We start from the raw sequence: 17,694 nt of genomic DNA, 5'->3' as shown, positions 1-17,694 counted from the left end.
GAAGGTCGCGCGCGCGCGCGCCAAAACGACGACACCTCGGTACATTTCGTACACAATACCTACACTCGTGCATATTGCAGAGAGCTATAATACACGGGTAGAGTACGGGCAATGGAGCACGCGCTCGAGTCGTCGTGCTGGGGGTAGCTGTGGCGCGTGGACGTCCACCGAGTGTCCTCTGTCCGTCAAACGCGACACAGCTCGAGTCTATTAGCCCTGTATAACGCGCGACATAGGGAGAGAGCAGAGCAGAGCAGAGCAGAGCAGAGCAAGTGGCAAGAGCAGGCCACCACGCGACACGTCGACTACTCTACTCGGCTCGGCTCGAGCGATGTTACGACGACGGACGACGGCAAAACTACTCTGCAGGCGAGGGCACATTAGGTACGGTCGAACGAAGCGGGTCAGCGATCGATTACGCGTGTACACGGCAGTAGCAGCAGCAGCAGCACGACATGCCTACATTGTACACACACGCGTTTAGCGCACGCAAAGAGAGCTGCTGCCTAATACGTAGCGAGGCAAACGCAATTGCGCCAGCAAAAAAAAGCTCGTATACTTTTTTTTATCTTTCTCTCCGTGTGCACGAGGACGATCGCAATTTTGCAAAAAACGACGACTACTCGTCTCCCACGAACGACGACGAGTGCGTGCAGACTCGCTCGCATCACCAGCCAATCGATACACGATGATGCCGCCGCGATATAGACTTGGCACGTTCGACCAATGTCTACGTGTGCATGTGTGTGTGTGTGCAGTCCAAGTCGAGTCACTCTCTCTCGAGTTTCGAGCTTCGAGCTTTCTCGCGTCAACGAAAGTCACTCTTGGGAGGACGGCACCGAGAGCTGTGCAGTTGAGAGGTTAAGGGTAGCTCGGCCTGCGATTGGTCGAACGTTGTGCTCGAACGAGCTGTTCAGAGTCGGTGTTGTGTATAGTGCTGGATCGTCCGAACTTTTGCCTGATCTTACCTGCTGCTTTGCTTGGCTCTTGATTATTAGCTGCCACAAAGACGACTACGACGTCTTGAATAAGTGTGGAGCTGTCACGAGCCTGCACTCGAGGACACGCCAGCAGACTCGTTCATCGCAGCTGAGGACGACGACGACGACGAAGATTGGATCCACGCGCACTTGTATACTTGTAAACTGACTCTACTACAGCATCGACCGTAATTATCAACTCGCTTATTATTCGACAACAACACCCCCGAAACGAGTACGCGTATTATAAATAACTAAGCAGAGAGCGAGAGAAGAGTGAGGTAGCGACTGGCGAGGTCGTCGTCGCCGAGGGTTGCTGCTGCTGCTGCTTGTATTTCTCTCTCTCTATGCTTGCCTGCCTGTGCTGCAGGTTGGCTCTCTCGCCAGTCGAGCTGCTGAGCTTGCGCGTACTGCTGCTAGCACTTCTCGTTGGCTCTTTTGCCTATATGTACACATGCACGAGAACACACTCTGATACACATACACAGCTTCTACTATAGAGATCACACGTAGAAACACCAGCACTACTGGTACTATTGCCGCCTGCTGCTGCCAGTGCTGCCCAGTCTTTCTCTGTACCTACGGAGCTATTACGCGATCCCGAAGGCCGTCGTCGTTGCTCGCAGTCGCACAACCGTGTCACATCTATACTAGCATCCCCCTGCCCTGCCGCTGCTGCTGCCTCTGCACAACACAACCTGCCTGCACCGACACACACACACACACACACACACACACACACACACACACACACACACGCTCGCAATTACCCGATATATAGGTATATTGCGATCCGCTGTGTGTATCATACTACGTGTACTGCTCTCGGGAGGAGGGTGGCGGCGCGGGAGGCACTGACTGTGGATGTATATAGTACACTACGAGGCGGCGCGCGCGGATATCGACCCGTTTCGCGGGTCGCAATATCGTATCGCACCGCAGTAGCAGTGCTAGACGGCGGCCGTTGGCTGACTCTTGCAGCAGCAGCTCCACTTTGGTGCGGATGGCACGACAGGCAGTACTGTATACAGCACGAGGAGAGATCGTCGGCGCACGCGACGACGAGTACTCGCATACTCGTAATATAGAGTCGCCCGGTGCGCTCGTCCCCGCGGCAACTGCACCCGAATCACACGGACGCACTTTTCTCTTATCGCTCGCAAACACGTGCGTTTCGCGCGCGGGTGTTATTGCGCGGCGCGCGCCAAGAGAGAAATCTGTCTGATCGACGGTGAGTTTGCGGGGGGCTAGTGTGCGCTGGGTGCAAGCTGCGAGTCGTCATCCCTCTCATCGACCGTTATACCTTCGCTCGAAGTAGTCGAATGTTCCTTTCGAAACGAAAATTCAACAAAGTTTATCCTCTTCTAAGAATACTTGACGAAAAGCTCCAAAGCTACTTTTTACGTTCTAATTAGGGACTGCTTCAAAATTTTGTAGCGCAAGTCCTTACGCATTTCGTAATTAAAAAATGTACCCGACCAGGTTTGTGCAGAATACTCTTTTATAAAATAATGTATTTTGTGAAAAATTAATGTGAAGAAAATGAGCAGTGAAAATGTTATCTAATGTGCTGCTTTGATATCCAAAATTCTCCTCTTTCAAATCTCAATATAATTCCAAATAAAGAATCTTAACACACAGATAATAACCGTGGTAGATTGCTCAAGTCACTTTTAACTCGACAAACTTACAGGCTTTCGTGAAAGCGTCGTTTGAAAATTTTAGAACGCGTCAACTTTAATCTTTTACGCATATCGTCATTCGAAATTCGCGTGGGGTCGCTTCGAAAAAGCTTCGCTGCAGCCGGACCAACGGCTCTCTGCAATACGTTAAAACGCACGGGGTAGAAAATCTACCCTACCGGCGGGGGTTGCTAGCTCGAAGGGCGCGGGTGGCTGTGGGTGCACAGTCTAGCACGCGCAAGGGGTGCGCTGCGTGGAAAAAGCTCTCCGAGTACCAGCAGATCCGCTGCTCTTACGCTGGGGCCCCCTCTCCGATTACACTCGGATATATATACGTTCTCGCATATATGCACGAGTCAAACTACACACATAAGAGCGAGTATAAATCGCTAATATAATACAAGCGTCGAGTCGATCGGTGTGTGTGTGTGTGTGTGCTTTTCTGCGCGGAGACAGGAGAGGCTCGTCGCTTCCGATCTGCTATACTTGTAGTGGGGGATCAAAGTCAGGGGAAGTCGAGCAGTACTTTGCTTCTCAGACGCCGTATACCTCTACTACTACTATAGCGAGCGAGCGTCGCGACGGCGCACCGGCGACGCGCGAATACACATATACGAAACGAGTGTGTGCGAACATGTGCCCTGCGTGTGCTGTGCTTGTGAGAGTACTCATAGAGTAGTGTATATCACAAGCGTAAGAGAGAGAGAGGAGAGGAGAGCAAGTTTTGGGATTTGGCGCACAGCCTTGGGGCCTTGGCTCGAGGTGTAGATGATGATAGTCGTCGGCGGCTAGCGAGACCTGCAAGTAAAGCACATGAGAGAGCGCGACACACCACGCGTGTCTCTCACTCTCTCTACTCTGCACAGACTGCTTAAAAAGTTTACATATACACAAACGCACTCGCGCGCGCACACACGTATTGGCACGCGCTAGTGTTGGTTAGTGGCTCTCCGCGCTGGACTGTATATAGTCTGCACTCTACTCCGTGTGTGCCGCATAGTGCCGAGTGCGCCTCGCACGCAATTCGCGCGCAGTCTCGCACACACACATACACACTCACACAGAAGCGCCCGCGTTAAAGAGGGAGTCCAATAGAGAAACACCTAAACAGCGGATCGCGCACACAGACAGCAGCGGCAGCAGAGCATTTGAATGCAGCGGCGGCCTCGCCACTCGCACAGTCAGAGTTCGGCACTACTCGGCGTCAAGACCGGCCTGCATCCTACGGACAGTATCGTCCGGGCAGTGGCTCGCGCACCACACACACACACTATATATATCCAGCGGCACATTTCGCTCCAACTGCAACGACAGGCCCAGCGACGACGTTCTGTTTTTTGTCGTTGCGCCACTACTACTACTACTACCGCAACAACAACGAGGCTTTTTAATTAAGCTCTCGCATTCGCAGACACTGCTGCAGCCGCAACTCTTTACTTGGAGGTTAGAGTTTATTATCAATTCTAATCGCAGTTTTTGCCTAATTGTAAACAAGTGCGACTCATCGTCGATCCATTACGATATATACAAAGTGTGTTCTGTCCCCCGCAACGGGTTGTGTGGATTTTTTCGTTTTTTTTCTTGCAACGAAGCAGCAGCAGTTTCAACGGCAGCAGTTGAGCTTCTTCGTGATCGTGTTGTCGCGCGTCGTCGGTCAGTGTCTCTTCGCGGTCGCCAACTGATATATCTACGCACATCGTATGCGCCTTGATTCGCTCCAAGAACTGTTTGTCATTGTTTTAACGATCATTGCGCGTACACGACTCGTGCGTAATTCGCGTATAAACTCGCGTACGCGAGATATATTTCCAGTGCTTTGCCTCTCACGAATGTACATGTACTCCGTTTCGTCGTCGTCGTCGTGTGTGTGCGCCTGGTTTTAATGACTATTCGCCGAATTTAAAATACCGCAGCTTGTTCCTGGTAACGTATGATTATTGCATATTTTTTATACGTATTACGCATAACACGCACATAATAATAAAAACGGTCCAGTTCTTCCTTTGAATTTACCAACTTCGGTGTCATCGACATCTGCGACACGCCGGTGCGTGTTATTTTCTTACTCTTTTTTTTTCGCCTATTCGCTGCTCCGTTTTTTTTTTTGCTGTTGTTTGTTTTTTTTTTCTTGCTCGTTTTTGTTTTTCTACACTCGACTCGTTGCATACGGTCGACTCGTAAGCGTAGCATAGAATCGATAAAAAGTATCCTTTAATTGACAGCAGTCCAGATTCCAGATTACGTAAGTGCATCGTATAGCGCACACATAGAGAGCTCGAGCGAAAGCACACGTATATGTGTGTGCCTGCCATATCTATATAGATACAGAATAAGCGTCAGCAGCAGCAGCAGCAGTCGCAGTTGGTGCGAAATGTTTCTCGTTCTGTGCGCTGACGCTGCTGCTGCCGCTACTGCTGCAACTAACTCTTACAATACTCATTTACTTTAACGAACGTATGTACATTTGAGCTTTTTTAACAGTGCGCAGTGTTTTTCGCGCGACTTGCATGTGCATGTGTGTGTTTATGTGCGTGTGCGACCGCGTTTCAAACTCGTGTGCGTGTATAATAAACGTGGTGCTCGTTGCCGGCCGTCAGTCAGTCGGTCGGTCGGTCGGTCGTGCGAGCGAAGAGATGCGTAGCACAAGTGCGTACGTACGTCTGCTAATATTTCGGCGATGATGCACGCGCACGATTATAAATTATCGATGCAGAAACTCCGCGTATACGGATGTCGTATTCCGCGTAAAATCGCGAGCAGCAGCAGCAGCGAGACGCGTGTGTACCTATATAGTCATATATACAGTACGCGGTATATAGATGTGTAGCGCGAGAGACGACGACGACACGAGTGTTGGTGCAGCCGCGAGCACAAAATCGATAGTTGGCATTCGGTAGGCTTCGTTCTCTCGCTCGCTCGCGACGCGCTTCTGTATAATCCGTATATTGAGAGAGTCTCGCGCGAGCACGAGAGAGAAGAGCCATTATCTTTCTTGGATTCCTCCGTCTATTCTCCAAATCCGTACTGTATAGTTAGGCTTAATTTCGCTCGATTCCGTTTATACGATCGCGTCGCGCCACGCAGTAGTATCACAGTGTCGTCTCTCTGCACTGCACGCCTCTCTACTCGCTGCTACTGTGTTGTTGTTGTTGTTGAATGTCGTTGTTTATGTTTCGCGTCGTGTTCAGTGTACCCCCTTCTTTCTCTCCCATCGAAAAAGGTTGTGTAGCTCGTGCGTGCGAAAATTCGTGTGTGTACCTGCAGCCACGCGAAACGCACACGACGATATAATGCGCGTGTCCGAGTCGCACCGCGTAACAAGTGACCCGTGCAGCAACTCGCACGGCCTGTCAATCTGACGCTCTCGTCGACGTGATTCGCGTTAAAGCCTCGTATTATATGTATACCAGAGGGTTCTAGATCATTCACTCGTTGCTCGGCGATTGTTTTATTTTTTCCTCGAGTTTTTCCTTCCTGTATATGTACGGAAGAGAAGGGTACGGCTACAAAACGCCCCGAATAAAAATCGATAAATCTCATAAAACCTTAATTAATCCGCCGCCGCCGCCGCCTCATCATCGAGTAGAGAGTAATTGACTATATATTTATATCGCGTTGCGCGCGTACAGAGAGGGGCTCGCGGGGCACGCGTATATAGTGTTCGGTGCACCGAGACTCTACGACGATTTTAAATAGATCTCGAAATAGACGACGCTAGGCAGCTTATACGAGTCCGCGTCTCTGGCTCAAAACTACGCAGTAACGCAGTAGTGGTAATGGTAGCAGGGCCACCTCCTGCGGGGGTGGGAGATGATCAATCGCGCGGAAAAGTACTTTCCTATTAACGAACGTATACATTATATTATTGTACACACGACGCACGTTAATATACTCGAAGCTATAATTATTACGAGGCAATTGACGATGGGGCGATATAGATTCGCGAGCTCGCGCGAGAGCGAGATTACACACATCGTACGTATATATATATATGTATATAATACGAGCGAATATATATACATGACGATATAATCGAGGAGAAAAGATGATGCTGCTTCTGCCGGCTCGAAGAACATAGTGGGAGATGTGGAGGAGAGCAACGAACTTGTGTATGTGCAATGCATATAATATGCCCGCGACGTCGCCGCCATTGGTCTTTCGCGCGCGCTATCCGCGCACTTTATATTATATGCTCGCGCTCTGCACCTTGGACACGATTTTTCGCGATCGGACTGCGATGTGATATTGTGTGTATATATATAGGTAACGGCCGATGACGATGCGCGATTGACTTCTCTCTCTCTCACTCTCTCGTCGATTGTGTACACATACACGACGCGTCGCGTCGCGCACTCACCTCAACTGCACACGCTTAAATACTTTATATACTTTAAACTTGTCATTCAACTTGTCTCTCAACTTAAATACTCGTATATGTATTTGTGTGTGTAGGTCGTTTCGCACTGTTGCTTTTTCGTTTCGCTATATAGTTGTTAACGCCACATATTATGATGATAACGTGTTATATGTACGAAATTGTCCGATATCTCGTTTCCTTCTGCCTTCGTACGAGTAACTCGTACGAGCTTATTACAAATCGTGAAGCGGCGGCCAGCGCAATTTTTATTCCCAAATAATGATGTCTCTTCGGTGTTATAAAAAAAAACATTCGAGCCCACGGATAGTTTGATCAATACGTCTTGCACAGACCTCTTTCTGGCTTCATCGGAGCCATTTTCCTCCTCCTTACTTTCTTTGTTGTTTCTCTCTTTCTCGCGCGCGCGCGCGCGAGTGAGCGAACGAGCGGCGCCCAAGTAACCCAAGATACGTGATTAAAACTACTAATGACCCCGGAGCATGAGATTTTTCGTCGATAGCATCGACGCAGTGTATGAAATTCCGACTTTAACCGACCGAGTCGTTCTCGGATAAACCGAGAACAGTTGCAATATTTTTAATCAGTCGAATTATAATTAAATAATTAAATGTTAGTTGTTGAATATAATTTTCATTTATTTCACAATCAACTTTTAATGATTAATTACTCTTCGGGGTAATGAATTATTACATTTTAATCATTAATTACACTCTAAGTTAATTAATAATTAAATTTTAATTACGACTGTGCGGAATTTTCAACTACTATTTCATTAAAAAAAAGGATTCAAAAGTCCAATTCCAATTAATAATTAATTTGATATTTAATTAATTTCTTTAATTAAGTATTTTCAACCCTGCTTGTTACTGGCTCGAACGCGCTAGCACTCGCTGCGGAAAAGCGAAATAAATGAAAAAAGTAATTTTTTTCTCTCCCTTCTCTCTCTCCTCGTCGATAATCGTCGTCGTCGTCGTCGCATGTGCGCGCCTGTCCGTGTATAGAAGCACGAGTACAAGTCAACACCAATACTCTCATTTTTCTCGGCGCAACTCTTGTATTTACTCGAGATAAAATAACACAAGGAGTACGTCGGTGACAACGGCGGCAGCTGCGACGACGACGATGCAACCCGCGCTTAATCGATTATCCGCACAGGCCTTCATTTATACGTCCGCTATTAAATTGGCCTTTTATTATAATTGTCACGCCGATACATGTATATACGCGCGTGTAATGTCGAGAATGTGGCATGCGTAATATACGCCGGAGTCTTAATGTACATTTAATACGGTTCCTTTCCATTTTTATACACATAATAAAATATAATACGAGTACTTAGCGAACGTGTGTGTACGCAAAGAGAGCGAATTCTTATCATCGGTTACACACCAGCAACTGCCTCGGAAAAAAAAAAAATAATAATATAAATATATTATATCGTTCAAGCCGATTGTGGCATTTTATTCCCGCAGTTCCTTCTCGCCTCTGTATATCTTATCGATATATTTTCACGAGGCAGAAAAGCCTCTCGGGGCTCCTCATGTTCGCTCGTTCGACCAACGAAATTGCGATGATTCGGCCAATTGCTCCGAAAATTCTCTGCGTCAGTGCAGTTTACCGTGTACATACACAGGTATACGACCCAATGCGTCAATGATTTTTCCCGTTCGGACCGCACGCAGCATCATCGGCATCGCGTCGGTTCATTTAACATACACTCTCTATACAAACAGAGAGAGGTCCGAGTCGATGACTCAGCCCCGGCCCGATCGATCGGCGGCTCTCTACTATACGAGCACAATTGCAAACTGCGGCTGCGAAGCGGTAACGAGACGCAGCAGCAGCAGCATAAGCACGCGGCACGTTGTTTGTGCGTGCGCCAATGAATGGAGCAGTAATGCGCGCACCGCTTACGGGATTCCCTTTTTCCGGAGCCCCGAAAACGTATACACACAGATACATACACGGTAAATGCGAAAAGGCACGAAAAAAAAAAGACAAAGGATCGGCAGCACATCGGGGGCATTTATATACCTTGTACCGTTATACGTGGAAAACGTCACTTGTGCCAGTGGTACCCCCGCAATAATATATTCCGCGTATTATTATTTTTTTCTTCTTCTTCTTCCTTTAGCGAGGAAGCAGCAGCAGCAGCAGCAGCAGCAGAAGTAGCGGGAGTGGCGGGAACAGAAGAAAAACACGCGCGCGCGCGTTACGTGCATAAAATAGGATCGGCTCACGCTCGTCAGCCACCGCACGTGTCTAGCGCGCTCCTACGGATTTTGCGCGTGTGCGAAATAAGGAAAATTGCTCTCGTTGAAAGGAGCAATAGCAGAGGAACGTTATAATACGCGTTTTATATGTGTAAAAGCGCGTGTGTCCCGGTGCTGCGTTGCACATAACTCGGCAATTACATTATATTCGCGCGCAGTAAAAACCCACGTGGGCGCGCAACACAGAGAGAGAGAGAGAGACACACATACTTATCTTATGAAAGGAGGAGAGAAAGAGAGAGAGAGGAGCAAGGAGGGGAGCGAGAGGGTAAGGCTTGCTGTATGGAATAAACGCGTGGGCGCCGGGGCAAGCCTTTGAGCGCCTGCACACGTTGTATATAGTAGAGTCCTATAGCATGCAACTCTCGCTGTATTTGCGATTATATACCTTTGTTCAAAGTCGATGGATTTCCGATTTCGACACGAGCTTTCGCAGTACATTATTTATTATATTAATGCCGGTTCTATCGCAGACCCGTGCGAGCTGTTTTTTACTGCGCCCCGATTTGCCTCGATTAATGCGCGCGCTGCCTCATCTACATATTATTCGGCGAGCCAATTCATTGTTGCTGTACATTTGACGGGCAGATGTTCCTCCTCGTCGATCGTTGCGTTGTCTAGCATCGACGACGCATCGCTCTCGTTGTCTCTTTTGCGCGTATTTTTTTTTTTTTACTTTTGCTTTTTTTTTAATACGCACACGTCTCTCTCTTTTATGCGAGTCTTTGCGTGACTTCATAGCATAAAGAGAGCAGCAATTATGCTGAATATGTGTATCGCTATTCAAGGCGATTTTAGCTATAAAAGTCGTCAAAATCGTGCGGCGGCTCATTGATTGGTCCGTACGTACGCGCACACGCACACAATCATCGCCAAGCTCCGAAGCATACACAGTTCGCATGATCGTACTCGCTCGCTCGATCTTTTTTCTCTCTTTCCCGTAATCTCAAAATTCAATGCTCCAAAAAATTCTCCTCATCTTACAAAAGCCCCATGTCTTTATATGTACAAAATACGCACGTTGATACTTCATGTGCGCAAATTGTATATATATAAATACATCAGCGTGTATGGGACCAATGACTTCAATACCTTAAAGCAGCAGATCAGAGACTCGTAGGAGAGTTGGCATTTTGATAGGCCTCGGCAATTCCTCGAGCGTATTATTCAACGCTCTTACATATACGTGTGAAACAATCGAAATTACAGGGCACTTTTTTACGACATTTTGCGCGGGGCTTATTATATTTGTGAAGGATCTCTCCCCCCATCGGTAAATGCGTATAATAGTCAAATCCCAAAGCCAGTGTAACAGCACCATCCGCAAATAATGACAATCGCGCTCGGCCATGCGCTAGATTCCATGTAGGCGGCTGTGTCGAACGGAATTTTACGATTCCAAGAACAAATAGTTATAGTGTCTATATACGGTGAAGGGCTGCACACGTACGCGCGCTACAATAATGTAATAATGTGTCTATTGTCGCGCGCAAGCGAAATGTCTCCATATTTTAATGTATCTGTCTCGGCCAACGAGCAAGAGAGCTCGTTTACATAAACACACACGTACGTGCCGCAAGTATGTAGGGAGTAAACTCCACTACTTATACTACAACGATATAATTACAAGAGCTTCAATCAGCGGTCGGAGGTTAAAAAAAGCGCGATTATGCGAACTTGGCAAAATCAACGCACGTCGAGCAAAAGTCAGTTACACTTTACTTACCAACAACTTGCTCTTTTTATTTCGGGTCTTCACTTAAAAATTGTATCGGATTTCTCACCTAGATAATCGTTAGATAATCCTTAGATTTTGCATGCATAATTCATAATTGTGAAAACTCGTGCTCGTAATGAGTCCGCCGCAATAACGCAACTGCAGTAGCAGCGAATTACAGAAAATTCGATCGGCTCTGTATAAAATAATTGATAAGCGATCCCCGAGAGCTTCTCGAGCTGAGAGCGAGTACGCGTTTGAAAATAATATTTAATGGATTAGTATTCAATATGTGCTTCAATATGTAACTTTTATGAATTTTGCATGTATTGCAATGTGATTTACTTAGATGGTGGATCTTTATAGATCCCAACCCGCCAAATCATTTAACACACTCGCACGAGGAAGAGCCTCATCATACATTCACGTATTCTCTCGTACGCACTGGCGTATCCAAAATCATACGAATCGCATTGCCGAATACGACTACGACGACTTTTGACCTCTGATCAATATTTATGCTCATAATAATATATTTATGTACTTTCATTTGAGTATCGTTATTCGTTTCATTCGATACACGCCCCCGATCGAGTTTATTAAGACTGTACGTGAAACCTCTTTACTGTCTGCGCGACGAAGCTTATATACATCGTCGAAAATTTGAAATAATTTTCTAAATTTGGATCTCGATTTCTGCCGTTTGTAATATACACGAAAGAGTACATTGGACGAGACGGGGGCAGAGAGAGAGAGAGACAATTTCGGTAGTATGCTAAAACATCATAATGTTTCGTATACTTTTTTTCACTCCCCCCGAGACTGCATAGATAATTTAGAGCATCCGGCTCGTCGAGTATAGCTCCTCGGAGTCGACGCTCATTTTTTCTTCATAACGTACAAAATGTGTCAGATTTAGCGACGACGACGACGACTCTTGCATGCATATACGAACGCGCTCAATAAAAAGTGTCCCGGGGTAATCGAGGAGCGAAAAGTGCGAATAAAGATGCAACACGATCGAGCGATGTGTATCTCCGCAATGTATAATAATAATACAACGGGCCGCGTATACCGTCGTACGTATATCTCGGCTTTAGCGTAGCGTTAGCTCGTCCGAGTCCGTCATCGGCTCGTCGTGTGTTTTTGTTATTTTTATACTTGCTCCTTTTTTCATGCTGCTATGCCGCTGCTGCTACTGCTGCGGCGGGCTGTGCTGCTGTATAGCTGCGTTACTCTGCCTCGCTACGAGCAATTATTTTTAAACAACACCAATGCACCTCTTGTTTCAGATTGCTCTCGCTCTCTGTCTCTCTCTGTCTTTCTCGCAATGACGACGAGCAGAGCAAGGGAGAGAGAGAGAGAGAGAGAGTGAACGTATGTTTTTCCAACTACTATTACTAGAGAGCTCTTGTGCCGCATCGAAAATAATTGTGGGCCACCAGGCAACGACGCGCAATGAGAGCTCTAGCGCTCTTTCCTCTATATGTGCGCGGACTCGTTTGGTGCACACGCATATACGAGTTATGCGCGTCGGTAGTTGAAGCGGGGTTGGCCACGCGAGCCTAATCAAGCTTTTGCCTCGTATACGCGTCTATGTGTGTGTGTGTATATAATCCGTGTTATAACGAGCGCGCGTTAGGCTACTTTGCGTCGGCGTTGTATTACTTCACGCGCCGAAAATATACAACGGCGTGCGCTCGGTACACCCCGCGAGGAGACCGAGTTGCCGTACGCGTAGGCGCGCGCGCGCGCGAACCTATATTATACACACACACACATTTACAGCCCCATCCATTGGCTACTGCTACCGCTCGTAAACACGTTATATTTATTATTGCCCCGCGCGAATCATCGCGTTGCGCGGACTTTCCTGCTCGTTTATGCCGCTTATACCGCTCCGCTAATGCTGCAAGCCCGACGACGACGACGACGACGACGACGACGACGACGAATTTGAAATTTAAATAATTACGCGCGCGGATATTGCGCAACGATCGTCGTGTGCAAGTGCGCCTATGTGCTGCGTGTACACAGAGAGTTGCACCTTATTATACACGCAGGGAGGGCATAATAATGCGTGTACAAGTGACATCGATCGCGACGCGCAAAACAATAACGATGACTTTGTCGCAAGAGTACATTTGCGCTATACGCACACGTACCGTAACATTACGTTCAAATATATGTATATGCGTAATTGCGCTTGTGTACATGAATGCGATTACAATAACGTTATATAGAGGCGTAAACAAGTGAGTCGTGTTGAGGCGATCGCGCGGAGAAAGCATATAGCAGCAGCAGCAGCAGCTCGCTCGACAGACAGATAAGGCGGCGGAGCACACAGCACACAGAGAGGCAGCCGGACACGCCGTATATTGCTCGTAATAATAAATACAACGCCGAGCTACGCGTGTACAACACAGATATAATTTGTAATGAAAGCTCATCATCATCGTCGTCGTATGCTATATAAAGTTCGCAATAATCGTTTTCATAGAGGCTTGTTACACGTATTATATATTATAATGAGACTCGCGGCTTATCTCGAGTCCAAGAGAATCGACCCGCGTCTTGTGTATGTTCCCCTCGCGCGCCCGAAACTTAATAGAGAGAGAGACACTTTCTGCGGACTCGTTCTTCTCTTCTCTCTCTCTCTCTCTATATTAAACGTAAGCGTACAATAATATTTTAGGAATATAAGTGTAAGCTGCGTAATGTAATATCAATCGATGTTTTAAGTCGACGTTAGCGCATATGATTTCCGCTCGTGCACTCTAATGTCTCTCTCTGTCTTTCGCTCTTTTACGTCATCGCGCGCGGCTCTGATTCTGCCGTATATATATTGTGCGCCTCTCTCTGCACGCGTATTGCTTTTCCGGTGTGTGTTGAGCCGTGCACATTAATTATATATACAGACCGACTCGCGAGCGAGCGCGAGCACACACGCGCACGTACACACATACACACGTGCGATCGCGCGCTCTTGCTGATGGGGTATCGAGTGGCACGTATCATACGCTCTCTCTTTCTGCTTTTATTATATCAAAAAAAAAAAAAAACGAAGAGAAGACAGAGAAAAAGAGTAAGAAAAAAAAAAGAGTTAGCCGAAGAAAAATGTTATATTTAAGAAGAGCAGCGTTTCCTTAAATATAAAGAGGACGCTTGCTACTAACTAAGATTCGACAAAAATTTATCGTTTGTCGTCGCACTTGAATTTTACATTTATAGAGAGAGAGAGCAAAGTGTATGTATACAACTCGCACCACCGCCCGCCCGCCGCCCCCCGCGCGTACACAGAGAGAGAGAGAAAGAGTCGAGCGAATTCAAAAATATATTATGTATGTGTGTGTGTGCTGCTATACAAGCGCACGTACTACAATTATTTATAGACCGGAACATGAGCCTTTTTATTTCGATATCATCACCTCGAGCTGCTCTCGCAGATCTTGGCGCGCACTCGGGGAAAAAGTTAAAGAGAATGAGAGAGAGAGAATGAAAGAGATTACAAGCCTGACACTTTTTTCCGCGACGATTCTCTCTCTTATGCTCTCTCTCTCTCTCTCTCCTTCTCGACATATCAAGTAGTACAGCTTTTAGCAGCGATACGCGCCGCGAAAAGCATAAACGAGGAAAGAAAAGCACGGCCGCGGGGCAGCGCAGTCGACGTGGAGAGATCTAATTTGCACTGTATGACGCTTGCACATTATTACATTAATACATTATACATATAAGGTAGATCACGACTCGATCGCGTGGGGGCCTATATACATCGAACAGTCTCATCCGAATGTTGCACACATATTTTATTTATTATTTCGTTGGCCCGGCAGCAAATCGGAGTACATAAGTAAGTACGTGCAACACATACACAGACACACACAACGCACAGAGAGTGAGTATATGAGAAATTTCTGCGTGTAAGTTGTATATGCTGCACTGCTCTCGGACTGTTGCTGCTGCTGCTGCTGCTGTGTTGCTGCTGCGTGATGATATCGTATCATTAACCGGGAGCCCCCGGATTACACTTGGTCAACGCGCAAATAGCTTCGCTATACTTGTATATTCGTTACATGCGTAAATAATCAAGCTGTGCGTGAGTGTGTAAGTGAGCAGCGAGTCATACTACATATTATTATTTTATTTTATTTTATTTTATTTTTCTTTTTTGGAATTACATCGAATTCGCGTGCGCGCGAACCCGTATTATACGCGCGCTCGTTTATATTATATTATATATATTGTGACCCACGCGAGAGTCCGTTTCGCAACAACAAGCCTCATCATCATCATCGTCGTCGTCGTTGCCGTCGTCGTTTTAATACACAAAAAAATTTAATGCCTCGATTTTTTCGTCGCGCGTGCTGCTGCTATTGCTGTTTTATACACGATATATACACTTTATGCGGCTTGTGGGGCGATGAGTTATGCGCGAGGCGCCCGCGAGCGAGTCACAGCGCCAGAGCCGCCACACATTCGAGCCGCGAGCGAGAGAAACGGCACCCGATATATATATTTGCGCGCTAATACATAACCAGTAGTAATTAACGTGCATAAGTGCAGTAATCGATATACGTAAGATCACTAAAGACGTTCTCGTGCGTTCATCTGCTTGCAGGATTATTGATGCTCTACTTTGGTGACCGCGACGACGAGTGACACGAGTGCAAAAACACACCACAGGTCTCCGCGAGTCTCTCACTGCAACACAGGGAGGAGAAAGGCAGTGCGAGGCGAAGAAGAGGAGGTGGGCGGGTGTGCGTACGTGCACGCGAGTCACGATAGCACCTCTGGTGCCTACGGCCGTGGACCCCGGTAAATCGGGCGCCATGGCGGTCGCTACGACTTCCGCGCAGGGCGAGGCGCCTCACGCCCTCTCGTCGGTCGGTGGCGGCGCCGCCAGCAGCATGAGCATGAGCAGCAGCATCATCAACGACGCGCCCGAGCAGCAGTACTCCCTCAGATGGAACGACTTCCCGGCCTCGATGATCTCCAACTTCAGGCACCTAAGGGACCACCTGGACTTTGTCGACGTCACCCTGGCCTGCTCCAAGAACACCAATTACCTCGCGCACAAGGTCGTCCTCTCGGCCTGCAGTCCCTACTTCAGGTCCATATTAAAGGTGAGTCTCCTCTTTTTTTTTTCTGTTTTTGTTTCCTATCGTTAATTAGGCTTGTCCAGACGAGCGCGTAAAAAAACAAATAGTCGAGCCGATCGAGACTCACTACTATACGCTAATCAGTTGACCGAGTCGCGGCCGAGCTTATCTGAGCGCGTCGCATCGATTGTTTTTATCTCTCTCTCTCTCTCTTTCACTCTGCGTCTTCTCAAAGCACGTGCCGTGCCACACCAAAGTGTCAGAGGTCCAAGTCGCTTTTGTCATTTTTCTCGCATCTCTCTCGTCGCCGTGGAAAGAGGAGGAAAAGAGAAGAAGCTCGGATCTGCGAGTGCGCTGCTTACGATGCATGCGCGAGTACTGCACGAGCAGCTCTCTATTCTGGTCTGGTCGTCAACGACGACGACGACGATTCGTCCGAGTGAGCTTGCACAAGTCGCGCGTGTTCTGCACGCGGACCACAGAGCACACATACGGTGTTTGTGTGTACTTCGGTCTGCTGCTCTACATTCTATTATTAAAAGTGCAGGCGCCCTGCCGTTTTCTTCTTCTTCTTCTTCCTCTCTCTCTCTTTCTCCCCATATTGCACACACGCATTACATAGCCTCTCTCTCTCTCTCTCTTTCACTCTCACTCTGGCCGTCACACCTGTTTTCTGGTGCTGCTGGTGCTGCTTTGCGCTGCAACGCGCGCGGCATTACTACGAGCAGCAGCAGCCCCGACGCGCGCACAAATCTTCATTGCGAAACTTGGTCCATCTATTTTTACGGCCGGCTTGGTGTACGCAGTGCACTGCGCAATTATACCATTTAGTGCCGCTGTTGCTGCTGCTGCTGCCGCTCAAAAACAGCAATAGACACACGCTCCCTTGCGTATTATTACATGCAGCACGAATCTCGATCCGCATCCATCTCTCTCTCTCTCTCTTGCTTGATTTTTTTCGACGTTTCTCGGAATTACGTGCGCGCACGTAACGAATAAGAAAAAAAAATCGGCACTCTAGGCTAGTTAATACGACGCGCGAGTCAGTCGAGTAGAAGTATATACGCATATATATAGAGAGATGCGCGAGGCACGCATATTCGCACGCATTTTTTTTTTCTCATGGACGCCCGAAACTTAATCCTCGATCGAAAAAAGCCATTCGGCAAGAGAGAGAGAGAGATGCTTTATCTTTGCACTTCATTTACTCGTACTGGAACCTGTCGCCGTATTTGCATATATGTTAATTTTTTCTTTCGGTATATATATGTGCGTATATTATGTACGCCCGTGTCTCGTGAGCCACAGCACGATCATCAGGATTCACCGCGATTTTATATTTCTTGCGGCCTCTTCCTGCACACAGACACAGACACACGCTCGAGAGAGCATATATCGAGATCTAATAATATTAATCGCGACCCTTTGTCGCTCGAGACTCCTTATAAAAAAAAAAAGAAACAGCCTCGACGAGTTAATCGTCCGCTTGACCTTGTGTCCGAATTCAATCCGAATTGTGTGCTGCATCGCGTCGTTGAAACGAGAGAGAAATTGCTTATTCTCGA

The 17,694-nt window shown here is 47.3% G+C and overlaps 1 protein-coding gene across 4 annotated transcripts in view; it reads left to right on the top strand.

Annotated features, from left to right (window-relative positions):
- Nucleotides 1-3,454: 3,454 nt before the first annotated feature.
- The window catches only part of LOC106658404 (protein abrupt), a 33,655-nt gene continuing 19,415 nt past the window's right edge, over nt 3,455-17,694 (top strand). For 3 of the 4 annotated variants that reach the window (XM_014380340.2, XM_023458102.1, XM_014380343.2), the window contains exons 1-2: nt 3,455-4,105; nt 15,649-16,153. In XM_014380340.2, the coding sequence (XP_014235826.1) occupies nt 15,860-16,153 (294 nt within the window). In that variant the 5' untranslated portion in view covers nt 3,455-4,105; nt 15,649-15,859. The other variant, XM_014380341.2, reaches the window with a different exon arrangement.

Source organism: Trichogramma pretiosum, unplaced genomic scaffold (assembly GCF_000599845.2).
Source record: "Trichogramma pretiosum strain Unisexual culture from Peru unplaced genomic scaffold, Tpre_2.0 scaffold70, whole genome shotgun sequence".
Taxonomy (NCBI): domain Eukaryota; kingdom Metazoa; phylum Arthropoda; class Insecta; order Hymenoptera; family Trichogrammatidae; genus Trichogramma; species Trichogramma pretiosum.
This window is presented reverse-complemented; position numbering and strand designations above follow the sequence as displayed.